The 14,344-nt window shown below is 34.1% G+C and overlaps 2 protein-coding genes across 3 annotated transcripts in view; both read left to right on the forward strand.

The window, feature by feature from the left end:
• The window catches only part of LOC149784730 (uncharacterized), a 384,805-nt gene that overhangs the window by 306,052 nt on the left and 64,409 nt on the right, over positions 1-14,344 (forward strand). The gene's annotated exons all lie outside the window — the stretch shown is intronic.
• Positions 1-14,344, forward strand: part of LOC149784731 (uncharacterized) — a 127,463-nt gene that overhangs the window by 91,130 nt on the left and 21,989 nt on the right. For both annotated transcript variants that reach the window (XM_089932757.1, XM_089932758.1), the window contains exons 13-16: positions 4,732-5,073; positions 6,701-7,054; positions 7,757-8,119; positions 8,692-8,805. In XM_089932757.1, coding sequence (XP_089788883.1) covers positions 4,732-5,073; positions 6,701-7,054; positions 7,757-8,119; positions 8,692-8,805 — 1,173 coding nt within the window. The remainder of the gene's footprint in view (positions 1-4,731; positions 5,074-6,700; positions 7,055-7,756; positions 8,120-8,691; positions 8,806-14,344) is intronic.

Genomic DNA, 14,344 nt, shown 5'->3' on the forward strand with positions numbered 1-14,344 from the left:
TTCCATGCTCGGATTTGTTCTAGAAGAGATTTTCCTTGCACGAGGAAATTGCATTATTTGTTCTGGTTTGAGGTTAACATCGTAATGTCTTTCAAGATTAAGTGAGACATAGACGTGCTAATAAGATGTTTTCAGAGCATTCATGCTGTGCAACACAAAGGGCCTGGTAGCTGAGGTGAGTTAAATGGAGCCATCATTTAATGGCATAACACGCTTTATAAAACTCATTGACAACCATGTATATCAGTAATCTGAAAACAGGAAATACAACCAGAATGTAAACGTAAATAAAAGAGTACCATCTACTTTCCAAAGATAGAAATACTATCAAGTTCCATTGTGTATCAATATCTATCATATTGCAGGCTGTGTATCGTGAATCATACTTTTATGCGGCAGAGGTTTATCGTTTCACCCCTAGCAGCGACCAGCTCTTTCATTAAAGACTTGAATAAACTCTTCTAAACTACTATGATTTCTTTTTATTACTAGTTTGCCTGTGCACATTTTTTGATTTCCCCAAAATGAACTAAATAAAGGTAAAAAAGACTTAATAATTCTCAGGCAGGTTTGCGTTTACCACGGAAACCGGACTGTAATATAACATATAGTACCTAATGCACATCGTGCTGAGTGCGACACACATCCTTGTTTATTCACCCCCAAAAATTAGATGGAGAGTTTTTATTATTAATTGTTTCTACCAAATTCACCGTTCCTGTGGCCTAGTAGTTAGGGCGTCTGCCTCAGATGCGGGAGGTCACGAGTTCGATCCCCGACCGAGTCATACCAAAGACATACACAACTGGTACTAACTGCTGCCTTGCTTGGATAAAGTGACTGGGTGGGACATCATGCTTGATGTCTGCGGCATGATGCCCCAGTGCTAGACATCACTATGAACTGCCACAATTTATTTAATAGAAATACTATCAAGTTCCAATGTGTATCGTATCGCAGGCTTTGTATCGTGAATTATATCGTTATGCAGCACAGGTGTATCGTTTCACCCCTAGCAGTGACCACATCTTTCAATACGCATGTTAATAAACTCTTCTAAACTGCTATGATTTCTTTTTGTTACTAGTTTCCTGTGCATATTTTTTGATTTCCCCAAAAATGAACTAAATAAAGGTAAAAAAGACTTAATAATTCACAGGCAGGTTTGCATTTACCACGGAAACTGGACTATAATATAATATATAGTACCTAGTGCACATCGTGCTGAGCGTGACCCACATCCTTGTTTATTCAACCCCAAAAATTAGATGCATAGTTTTTGTTATTAATTGTTTCTACCAAATTGACTGCTGTGGTGGCCTAGTAGTTAGGGCGTCTGCCTCAGATGCAGGAGGTCACGGGTTCGATTCCCGGCCGAGTCATACCAAAGACATACACAACTGGTACTAACAGCTGCTTTGCTTGGCACTCAGCATTGAGAGGTTAGTGTTAGGACTGGTCGGCCTGTTGTCAAGATAATGTGACTGGGTGGGACATCATGCTACATGCCTGCGGTATGATGCCCCAGTGCTAGACATCACTATGAACTGCCACACTACAGACATATGCAGCGATATGACTGAACAATTGTTAAAGCTATGTTAAAAATCCAAATCACACACACTCTACCAAATTGAATTTCTTCCTGATCACATTGATTCTAGACGTACATAGATATTTCAGTTACGCTGATCAACGCACTCATGAGTTACTTTTTTCAATCATACATGCAGTCCTACAAATTGAGGTAACTTATATGAAAACGTACACACGTTTAATTGTACAAGGTACGTAACCAGTATGTATTCACATACCTGTTACATGTTTGTGAGAGAATAATAATAATAAAGTCTAAAATCTGATTAATAGATTGACTAACGGCTAATACATATAGTATTACAATACTTTTTGGAGCATTATTTCTGAGACATTATTATTGTATTGGAGATATTATTTAAGTTTAATGCAGTGGTGTCTATAATTTAAATTCAAGCTAACAACTTCATTAAGCGCGAGTTCAAGTCTTCATTGTACATGCGCTGATGCCATTATGTAAATATGCTCACTAGCCTATATGCAAGCATTTAACCAAATCTTATTGTTGTTCATTGTTTTTATACTGGGTTAGGTTTGTATAATTTCAAGGCAAAATAAAAACATGTTCTGGTGCATTGATGTCAAATTCTAAAGAAATAATGCATAAACAAACAATAATTAGATAGAGATGAAAGAGAAAAGTACTTTTATAGCTACATGCGAATGCTTAATTCTTGTCATCGTCCGATCAAATTATGCAAATATTGGAATTATATGCAGACATAAAATTAAATAAATTAAATAAATTAATTGGCGTTTAAAACAAATTATATTGACTTATACATTACCATGTAATAATCATACATGCCAAACCGAGAGACGCACGCGTATTGTTTGTTAATAAAAGCTTGCTAAATAAATGCATTTATTAATTACAGAGTACATCTTGTGATATCGTCACAAACTTATGGTTTGACTTTTGCGTGGGTCATGCACTTTTTAATGTCTTTATCTGTTTTGTTGAGGGGTTTGGCTTATGTGCAAACAAGCTTATACGCGAGTATATAATGTAATTAACACAGTGATTTGAGAGACATTGACTGGGATACTAAAAGGAGATACAGCTTGTCGTCCATGCTGTGGAGCTGATAACTCAATGTGAGCAAGCATTTTGCAAGTGTTAGAAGCTAAAAACACAATTCTATTGGTGAGATGAGAGAGGTTGCATTTTGTATAAAGGGGCTTGGTCAAGAGATGCAAATATTTGTGGTATCTGAAAATAGTGTAAACCCAGTGACACTCCTTTGTTTACGTTAATAATTACAACCATTTACTTTTAATAACCAAGTGACATCCGTGTGTTGACTGTATCAGTGTAATAGACATGTACCTTTTACATTTGTTGAATATGCCAGGTATCAAACAGAGAAAGAGGGTCTTTTAAGAATGGCAGTCTGCCTCAAGTATTTGTTACAAAAATGGAATGGACTTGTAAGACCTGGATGACTAATTCCTGAATATGAAAAAGGCACAGTGAGCTGCATTTAATTACCAATGACAAATAGGAAAAGTTGTACAATATCATATGCATTTGCATTACACAGGAAATATTTTTTAATTAAACACATAAAAAATACTGTTAAAATTGCAATATGTTATATTGATTACGAGGATTTTATTGTTAAAAAGTAATGTATTTCTTATGTCTTTTTAAATTTTATCAATTGTTTTCCTGCAGCTGATGAAATGTCAATGGCTATGGTTTTTATTTTTCTGTGTATTTATTGATGCAATATTTCATAGCATAAGTCCTGGTAATTATACAGCCTCTCATTAGCTATAATTGAAAGATGTGCTTTCTGCCAAAACAAGTTATTATATGGTTATACTATGCAACTTTTCTATCCTGAATTTTAACCAGTGAAAGTCTACATATTTTAATTGGCATAGTTGTACCATCAGTGTTTTTCCCCCAAGCAACAGTTCTGAAATTGTAAGTTATTTTTATTTCATATTATTTAAGAATATTTTGACTTTTACACCTATAATTAAGTGTGAATGTGGCAGAAAGAACCAGTTACATGTATGCCATCTTTGAATTAATGAAGCTTTAATGAGATAGATGCTTCCAAGCAAGATCGCTTGTAGTAATGCCACTTAAAGTTAAGTTCAGGTAAGAAAATACATCTGCCATCTCAGGCATCATCTGAGTTGAGTTGGATTTTGCTTCAGATAAAGCTAGTAGATTGACTAATGAGACATATGAAAAATGATTTTAAGAAATATATATTATGCAGAAAAAGATGGCACTGGGGTGCACAGGGGGAGTAAATGGACTCATACTCCTTTATTTCTTTCTAGCTGGAACACAACTGTTACTATCTATTCTCATTTTAATATTTATGACAGTACATTTGTTTAATTTCTCCAGCATTATTGAATAATACATCCAGCACAATATTAATTTTAATGCCGTTTTAAGTACTTTGTTTATGTTTCGTCTGAGAGTAAATCTGCAGAATTCTAACTTTGCTGTAATTTTAATTGTATTATTCAAACTGAATAAACAGAAAGCTAGATATCATTGCCAGTTAATCTATTGGCTTGGTATAGTAATAAGTTGATTTAGCTTTTGAAGAAATGACTTCAAGTATAGCTTGAATAGCTCTCTAGGGCATGTTCACAACTCTCACCACCTCTTTCAAAACTGTTACACATTTTAATAGCACATTTAATGTTACGGACAAAACTAAAAAAATTACATTGTTATAATAGCATTCAAATGTATAGAAGAAACTTTAAGAAATATAAGTTTTTATATAGTACATGTATTTGTTTTGTAATGTTTTCGAAATCATGATATGCTTGAGAAAATATGCACTAGAAATCATTTAACTTAGCATATATGACCGGGGGGGGGGAGGGCTGATGTTGTTATAGTTACAGTTTTGCTCCATTTAATATGCACATCAAAAATGACAAAAGCAAAATGTTATGTAACATAAATAAAACATAAGAAACATTGAAAGCTGTGAAGAATCAACGTTTCATCTCATGGTAGAATATAGATCCCTCTGCCTGTTTCCTTCCTATTTTTTCAACTAATTTATTTTTAAAAGGCGTAACATGCTGTATCATTTTCTAGTGTCAAATTATATATTTTCCTCAACACATTAAACCTTATTTAATTTACAGAAGTGACAACCGAGTGGAATTTCACAGCAAAAGAGCTCAATGAAGCATGGCAATCAGTTGAAGTCTATCTTTTAGAAGAGCTTTATCCAAAAAATCTTTTGACTTTCTTTGAGAAGATAAGCCTTTTGTCTGCGGAAGAGTGTGATGACATTTGCAAATTGAGAAGAAGGCAAGTTGTAAAAGAGCTCCTGCAAAGGATCAAACCAAAGCTTCCTGAGGCATTTTCACATTTTCTTCATGCCCTGAATGAAACTAAACAAGATGTAGTAGTTCAAGAGCTGAGGAAGCGAATTGAATGGACCCGTGGTCCATGGACTACGACCCATGATGAAGAATCTAATGGTATGTATATTCACATTTAATGATAAATTATTAACTTGCTAGCTTGTATAGTCCTAAAGTTTGCATTTAAACTCAATATTTATATTTGTCTATTGGATTTGTCATTTTGGGGCATTTTTGTTTTTTGACAATGTCAGTACAACAGTTCCTAGCAACTCTTCTTGACTGTGGTATATTCTATTTCTCTCTGTTATTAGATGTCCAAATTATTTCAACAGATTTAAAAATAAAACACAGTTATTTAACTTTTGTTTTGTCAATGTCACCTCCTATTTGCAAAATATTTCCCAAACCGTATTTGTTGCTTATCAGAAATACAGACAAAACTGTTATTTTTCATTATAGTGTCTAAAGTTGGCAATATAGACAAAGCTGTTTCTTTTCACAATATAGCATCTAAAATTGGCGATATAGACAGAGCTGTTGTTTTTGTGTTATGGCAACCACAGTTGGCACGTTGAGAAATTAGAATAGTTATCATATGTTAATGTAACTTCAGGTCATTTCTCTTTGGCAGACAGTGAGTGATGTCATCATATATGCATATGTTTGTTGAAACTTGTAATACTGTTGTGGTAGGGAACCATCATGCAATAATGCTCTTGCATTGTTATACTCGGGCTCCTTAATACCTTACAATATGTCTGTGAAAGCCAAGGACCACCAATCCAGATGTGTAACTACTTAGGATACCATAGAAATTCAAACCTAAACCATGGCGATGGCTGGGGGCCCTGGGTGGCCACATTGTCTAATACACTTGTCTTGACTGATGATTGATATCTCACTTCTCTCAGAGCAGGTTCGGGTCTCAAACTCAGCCAGTGTTATTATGTGAGAAACCATTACCTTGGGTTAGTGGTTATTACTGGGTTTTTGGTGCTTCATGCTCAAACACTTATATTGGCAGTCATGTATAGCCTGAAGAAAAAAAAAACAAAAACAAATATATATATATATATATATATATATATATATATATATATATATATATATATATATATATATATATATATATATATATGCATATTACATAGTTTAAAAATCCCCTGAATCCCTCAGAAGAATTTTGCAATATACTGGCAGTCATGCATAGCCTGAAAAAAATATCTATGTGTGTGTGTGTGTGTGTGTGCATTTTACATAGACGCTGAATTATTCAGTCAGAAATTTGAAATAGAAGGATGTTTCAATCTAAAATGTGCCAAGCATCTTTTGATAATTAAAGAGCATCAGACAAGTTTAATTAAAGCTTGTCACATAAATAAAGTTTATTTTGGGGTTGCTATTTGGAAAAAATAATTTAAGGTTTATATCAAACTGATTTAATGTGGAATGTATTCATTCCTTTATGATATGCATATTAGATTGCTCTCTTATTATTCGCCCTATAGTTATCTAATTGCAATAGCAATGGAGTGAGAATACACTGCACAACATGGTGCATTTGATTTCCTCACTAAAATCTTGCTTGTTTACTATATTGAAAATATGTGATGCAGTTTGGGCTTCGGAATCAGACATGTCACTTATTATATATCCCTCAACATTACATTGTTTACTTGCATGAACAAAGTAGCAAAACTATATAGATATTACTCAAATACCTATGATGGATATATTTCAGCTGTGGTGTCCAGTATAGTCTCCTATAAAATGAAGCTGGAGCTATTGAAGGATGGATGCATAATGCATGAGACAGAGTCAGAAACTAGAGCTTATTTGGACAATGGCCGCATACTATTTTACTATAACATGACATCACATTGTCTGACAGTTGAAACTGGAAGTATCGTCGTATTTCTTAGGCCACTGAGCAACCTTACAAAAGAAGGATTACTATTTTTCGTTGAGCACGATGGAATTGGAAACTTTGTATCGGATCTGTTGAAGAGAAAGAGTATATTCAGATCTCTTCCTGATGGTGAAATGTCTATAAATGTACAAGTGTATTGCTTTGACAAAGAATCACAGTCTGAAGGTAATGTGAAAACTGAAAAGATCTTTGTATTTAGTTTTGATCATTTTACATTGGTTTGGCACCCTAGGAAACTTTTCTCATAAGTCTGTGGGAGACATTTAAAGCAAAGAAAGATATAATGCAAAATAGAACCAATAATAAATAGCTCATAGTAGCTATGAATTTTGTATTTAGCTGATTATTACTTGAATTATTTTAATATGTCAATCATCATTGGAGAATCAATATTGAACTATTCATTCCATGTAAATATTTGTGCTCTTTGACATAATGATTATTAATATTGCATAGAAGTTTTTGAGTAGTCGTGACAATCTGTGGGTTTTATTCCTATTGCCCAGTAACAGTAAAAATATTATTTCCTGCAGTTCTTTTCTTAATGAAGGTGTAAGTTGATTTTTGACTCCGGTTAACAAGAGCGTGTTTTTTAGCAAATACTTGAACGATTAAATCTTCGTTGTGATCATTGACATAATGAGTTTTAATACTGCATTGACGTTTTTGAGTAATCGTGGCAATCTGTTGGTTTTATTGTTATTGTTAAGCATCTTTTGCCCAGTCCACTTGTAGTAATGCCCCTTAAAATGTTATTTACCACAATTCTTTTTAATGAAATTGAAAGTTTCCTGTTGACTCCTCTTAGAATTTGTTTCTTTGCAAATATTTGAAGTATTAAATCTTAGTTTTGTCTTTTACATTTAGGTGCAGATGGGCAGAACAGAGGCTATACACAGATGGAGCTGCAAGAAAGTTTTACAGTCACAGAGGATCCTCAAATGATCAAAAAGAATTTGAATCTTCAGTATGACAACTTAGTGGAAGAAATTGATCCATTGCTTTTCAAGCAGACGTTTATAACTGGAGGCATTTTGGACAAGAAATTTTTTGAAAAACTCAGAAGCCTTAAAAGAAGAGAAAAGGCAGCTCACTTCCTGAAAGCAATTATGGATAAAGGCAGTACAGCACTTGCAACTTTTGTAGATGCTTTAAGAAACAATGAACTTGATAACCTTGCTAATGATCTGTGTACTATCCGGGATAGTTCATTACAGATTAGAGATGAAGGTGATAAGAGGTTTAAATTACATAATGTGCTTTAGAATGCAAAGAAGTGTTTTTAAAGAAAGAGAAAAGATGGAGAGTGTCTCTCACGTAGTCCTTGTCTTTTCTGCTACTTTAATTTTAAAATATATATTTAGCCAGTTCCATTTTCCACACAAATTGTATTTGGCATGTTTTGATACATTAAAAATTGGTAAGGCATATTGAAAATGGTTTCATAGCTGCTACAGGTCCAAGGGCAGGGTTAAATCAATGAAGGTACGTGGAACATTTATTAGAAGCCAGAGTTTAATTTTTAAAACTAAAGATTTAAACATAGATGACTAGTCAAAGCATTTGGCATCAGAGTCAGAGTTTGTACCTGCCACATACTCCTATCATTTGTATTCAAATCTGCTGAAAGTTCATTGATGAAATTAAATCCAAGACAAATACAAATACTAAGTGGAACAATACTTATGAATATGATTTAGAAGGTTAAGCATCCATAATTAATCAGAAAACATATTTATTCGTAAAACAACATCAAACTGAATTAAGTAAAACTTAAGTTTGTACTTTGTTGTTTATTATAGGTCAGGTGGATGATAGCTTGCTTGAAGTTGTGCAAGAGGATTCAAAAACCATCAATCATAAGTCAGAGCTTTGGGCAGGCCTGTTCACAGCTATAGTAAAAAAGAACGAAGATGGTAATATAAACCTTTATATTCGTTACTGTACAACAAAAATACTTTCTCCAGAACTTACACACATTAGGATATAGGAAGGGTACTCCAAAGGCCGTGTATCCACTTTATAACTATTTTCAACTTTGGTAATTCTTATGAAAGACATCTCATTATATTAATTGTTCTAATTAAGGATTGACTGTTGATTTTTTCAGAATTCAAGGACGCACGAATTGAAACAACATTGTGCAAACACTGTATGAACTGCTTCACATATACAAAGTTTGCACAGCATTTGTTTCGATCCATACTTTGTTGAATTTAAAACAGTTAATCCTTATAATTAAATACAATAGCAAAAACAGTGGAATAAATATATAGCTTAGTAACATTCCTTTATTTAATCATATTTTGAATTCATTCATAAGACACAATAAAACAAAACAGTGAAGATTCATTATATATATGGAATCAGAGGTGTTGGAGGATAAGTGTATGCATTCAGATAGTCCAATCCAACAATAGGGCATCGACTGTCCAAGCTGTTGGGTCCAGGAAGAGAGGGACATAGGATGGGATTTTGGCATTCCCTACTGTAACAAAGAGGCCCATCAATGGGTACAGATCCGAATGAGAGCCCAGGGATGAAGAGACTGTTTCGTGACAAAGGGTCGATCATTGGATTGATGAGTCTAGGGATATGACGAACATGTATCTGGCTTTGTTGATGACAACACCACTTCCGAAAGTATCATACCATGTTGCAATGGTCTGACGACTGGAATACTCCTTGTTGAAGAAAAATTACTACTGTAGGATCGAGTTCCTTGACGTTAAATATACATCCCACACAATAACGCAAAGGTCTGGGTACTGGAGATGAATCACCATTGTAGGATTGACAGGGTTCTTACAGTCTTTGAAGGTCTTTGACAATTTGGGAAAAATGAGGTAGCATTTTCATGGTCTTGAAAGTTTGGGAAAATTAAGCAGATTACCATGAGGTCTATAGAAGTCTTTGAAAATTGAAATAAACCCAAACATTTTAATTTCTGTTAAGAGAACAATTTATTTTGTATTAAATCTGATGCATAAGTTACATATTTCTGATTAAACATAGAGAGTTGTTTCCCTTTAGGACCAAGAAAAGGTGCGATAAAACTGCTTTGATTGGTTGAGCTTTGATAGGACGGATTTCAGAGGTTGAGTCCCATGAAGTGCACTAGGGTCCTTTGTTGATTTCTTGTACTGTCCCTGTATTGACACTGTGGTTGTTGAAGGAGTCGGGAGGTATGTCACCTTGATGGCGTCTTTGGGTACTCCATCCATTGGGATGATAAGAAGATAAATCTGTGCTCGTATAGTGGTCCTTCAGGTGAGTGCAGTCAGAGTGCACCAAGTTTCGTTCTGCCATTTGAACTAGTGGTTATGGTTACGTCATTGGCAAAAGTGTGCTCAGCAGCTCCACTTAGCACTCGGGTCATTCATGTGATTGACTCCCCTGCATTCCCACTGGTATTCTGATTGGGAAAAGATAAGCTATGTTCCAACCATTCGAAGATGGCAATAGAGAACGAAAGTCTAACAGTGAAGTAGCGGCGACAATATTGCTTATTAACTGCCAAGTATCAGCAAAGGTCACCCAAAATCCATAAGTATGGAGTGTGGCTATGTCATCCCCAAAGTAGCGAGATCATTGCAAACTGATGTGGTTCTGAATGAAAGACTGATCGGCGTGCAGATGGTAGAATCGCCAATGAGCTGATTATGAAGGCGGCCAGAACATCTGTACCTTCACCAGGCTGCAAATATAACTGAAGATGGAATCATCCGTTCTTCATAAGATCAACATATGCTGGAGCACTGGTGTATGTTGTTAATGGAGTCAGAGTCGGAGGACAAAACGGCAGAGGAAGGAAATGTCCTTAATGGAGGCTCGGAATTTTGAATTGTCCCATTTCCTTGGATAGAATAGATACCGGTATTGCCAGAATAAGCAACATCATATTGGTTGTGTGTAGTGAGGATATGGTCCCCTGTAATGTTTAAGCTGGCAAAGAATGACGAGGTATGTTGCTCATTAAATTGGTAGAATGATATATATATACATATATATATATATATATATATATATATATATATATATATATATATATATATATATATATATATATATATATATATATATATATATATATATATATATATACAGTTTGTATTATTAGCTGGCTTTTGTTAATGATCTGTAGTATGCATACTTGTATTTTTCACTTGACCTAGTTAAAAATCAAGCTCGCGTTTCACCTGACCAGTAAAAACATCTGTTTTATAAATAACATAATACATAGTTTAAATTTTACCTATGATTGTGGATTAGCTATTCTGGTCAGTATTAATGATAAACATATTTATGTCTTGATTATTACACACAAGAGAGTCTATGTCTTGACCATGTGCCTATTTTCAGATTGCTGCAATATATAAGTTCCATGCGATATGTCTATTGTTACGTATTTAGGCTCTCATGAACAGCAGCAAGAAAAAAGTGAAGACAACAAGCATTATACAATTTACAAATAATCTGTTTTCCTAGAAAAACAAGGTAAAAATAACAAAAAAAAGAACATACGGTTTAAGAATCAAATCCAAATTTAATCCAAGAATTAAAAAATAGAAGTCCAAGTAGTAAAATGTTCTAATTAATCTGGGTTCGAGTCCCGATGAAATCCAAAATGGAAGGCAATGATGTATGCTATTGTCAGTGTAGTACTGATGTGACTACAGTTCTTTGTTGAATTTCAGAATATAGTATTCCAGCGTTTTTTAAGTCTGTTAATTTCAATTACTTTGTCCAAAAATTAAGTTTGAGCACAAGTATTTCCAGGGAAACATAATCTCTTATAATCCAAATAATTTGAAGAAATATTAAAATATTAAACTCAAACTGGTCCCAAATTTTTTTTTTGATGTCTCAGTGTTTAAAGCCCAGCTGAAATTATTTGGGTAAACAACACTGTTAAATCTAGCTACTGTGCAAAAACAGACGCCCGGATGATGGTCAACCTACCAGTAAAACAAGAATTTCGAAATAACTGCTACATGTTTCTAGAACAACATAGAAGCTATTTACATGTCTAAGGTCACGTAGTCACTGTACATAAATGATTTCCCTCTATGAATCCCACACTAAGAAAGAATATAAAAAAAATTTAAAAACATTGTTTACTTTAAATCATGCCTTAAGGTCAGGAACTAGGTCAACTTTAGATACAAAGTTCTAATATTAGGTTTTTGAAAAACTGAACTGAATTTCTGGAAAATATCAAATCCAGTAAATAAAATTACAATAGCATGTAATGAAATATAAATTGAAACAATGTAAAACTAACAAACTAACATCTAAATCAAATCAAATATAAATTAAATTAAATATACGTAACATTATAATGAAATTTAAGAAATACATCTTTGTAGTCTATATCGTGTGCAGATCCGATCTAATAAACATATATCGAAGCACTGGGACATACGAGTATGGTCAGATCATGTGTGTGTGATAAGATTGAAGAAATGTGTTATTGATGTATGGACCTTATGTACACGTCAGATTCGAGAATTGCATGTTAGTGGTCCAGACTATATTTGTTTGAGCGGATTGAAATGGTACACATCTAAAATCTGGACCATGTCTGTATCGTTCAAACACTGCTATAGTTGGTTAAACATATGCTTGTAGAATGAAAAAGATATATGTTGTGAAGTACTTTCATGAAGATATAACCCATTGAAATTGTCCCTCATCTAGAAGTGCATGTTGGCTGGTCCATAACTCGAATGCAAACATGGCATTTGAAGTGTATTTTATATGGTCCTTCGTTTGAATGTAACCATGCCACCAGAAATGTATTTTACACTGTCCATCAATTTGCATTAGAAGTGTATGTTACATGGTCCTTCATCTGAATGCAAGCATGGCAATATAACTGTATTTTACATGGTCCATCATTTGCATTAGAAGTGTATGTTACATGGCGAATCATCTGAAATGAATGCAAGAATGGTACCAGCATTTTATGTTACATTGTCCGTCATTTCAATGCATGTATGCTACTAGATATGTAATTTACACCATTCATCATCTGAGATGAATGTAATTTAAATGGTCCATCATTCGAATGGAAGCATGGTATTAATAGTGTATGTTACTTGGTCCATCATCTAAAAGGAAGCATGGTATTATAAATATATGTGGCATGGTCCATCATCTGAAATAAATGCACCCATGATTACAGTGTTTTATTTACATGGTAGATAATTTGAATGCACGTATGGTACTAGAAGTGTAGTTTACATGGTTCATCATCTGAAATGAATGCAAGGGTAGTGCTAAAAGACTTCTTGTAATTTAAATTGTCCATAATTTGAATGCAAACAATGTGTTTATAAGTGTCTTTACATAGTCCTTTATCTAAATGCAAGCATGATATTACAAGTATGTTACATTGTCCATCATCAGAAAACCAGCATGGTGTTATAACTGTGTTTTATGTGGTATATCTTCTGAATGCAAGCACTATACTAAAAATGTGTGTTACTTGACCCATTGTCTGAAATGAAAGCAACTATGGTACTATAAATCTATTTTACATCATCATCTACAGGGATGGTCCTGGCTTTTAAAAAGCTGTTGCCAAAAAAATCGCCAACCTCAATATTTTGTCGCCAGTTTTCAAAAAGTGTCACCAGAACAAGTAGTGTACACTTTTTGAAGTGTTAATTTAGTCTATGAATGTAACAGGCAATGAAAATTACAAAAGATGGGTTAGTTAATAGTCTAATTACAATAAGCATTAACAAAATGTTACAAAGTGTTATATGAAGATCCGTCGCGATTTTAGGGCTGCCAACTTGTTGAATGCAGTTTCAAAATCTAATTTTTCACATCTGTACATGCTGATTCTCATTAAATTCTCGAGAGATGAGATGCAGAGTTTATTTCTGATGTCAGTTTTTATGAGGTTCATCTTACTGAATCCACGTTCACAGTCTACAGTGCTGACAGGTAACACCAGTAGTCTCTCGGCAGCCCCCCCCCCCCCCCATGGCTAGCTTCACAAAGCTTGAAGTGAATTGCTTCCTAAATCCCAAGAATGATCACTGAATGCTGTATAAATTTTCTCGACAAGCAAACTAGGATCTCCATTCCCACGAATGAAACTTACATGAGTCAACACCTGGCAATATTGGACCGTATATATAAGCATAAATTCACACCCAATTTAGGGATTCTTTCACTCCTGTATTTTGAGAAATAAATAATTATTATTAATTATGCAAAACTGTTTTTTTTTTTGCTATTTCTTGTTGCGGAGTTTAAGTCTCTGCAGCCATAACACGGATTGATGGCAAAAGGAAAAGATCAATGAGTAAAATGCTGCACTGGCGACAGATATAATTGTGATTGAGATTTTTTCCATTTGCTTTGTATTTATATGCAATAGTCGGTACTTCAAAGGTTATCAGTTTTCTATGAAGGTTCAGCAAAACTATTGTATTGGTA

This window comes from Sinohyriopsis cumingii, chromosome 14 (assembly GCF_028554795.1).
Source record: "Sinohyriopsis cumingii isolate HCF-2022 chromosome 14, ASM2855479v2, whole genome shotgun sequence".
Taxonomy (NCBI): domain Eukaryota; kingdom Metazoa; phylum Mollusca; class Bivalvia; order Unionida; family Unionidae; genus Sinohyriopsis; species Sinohyriopsis cumingii.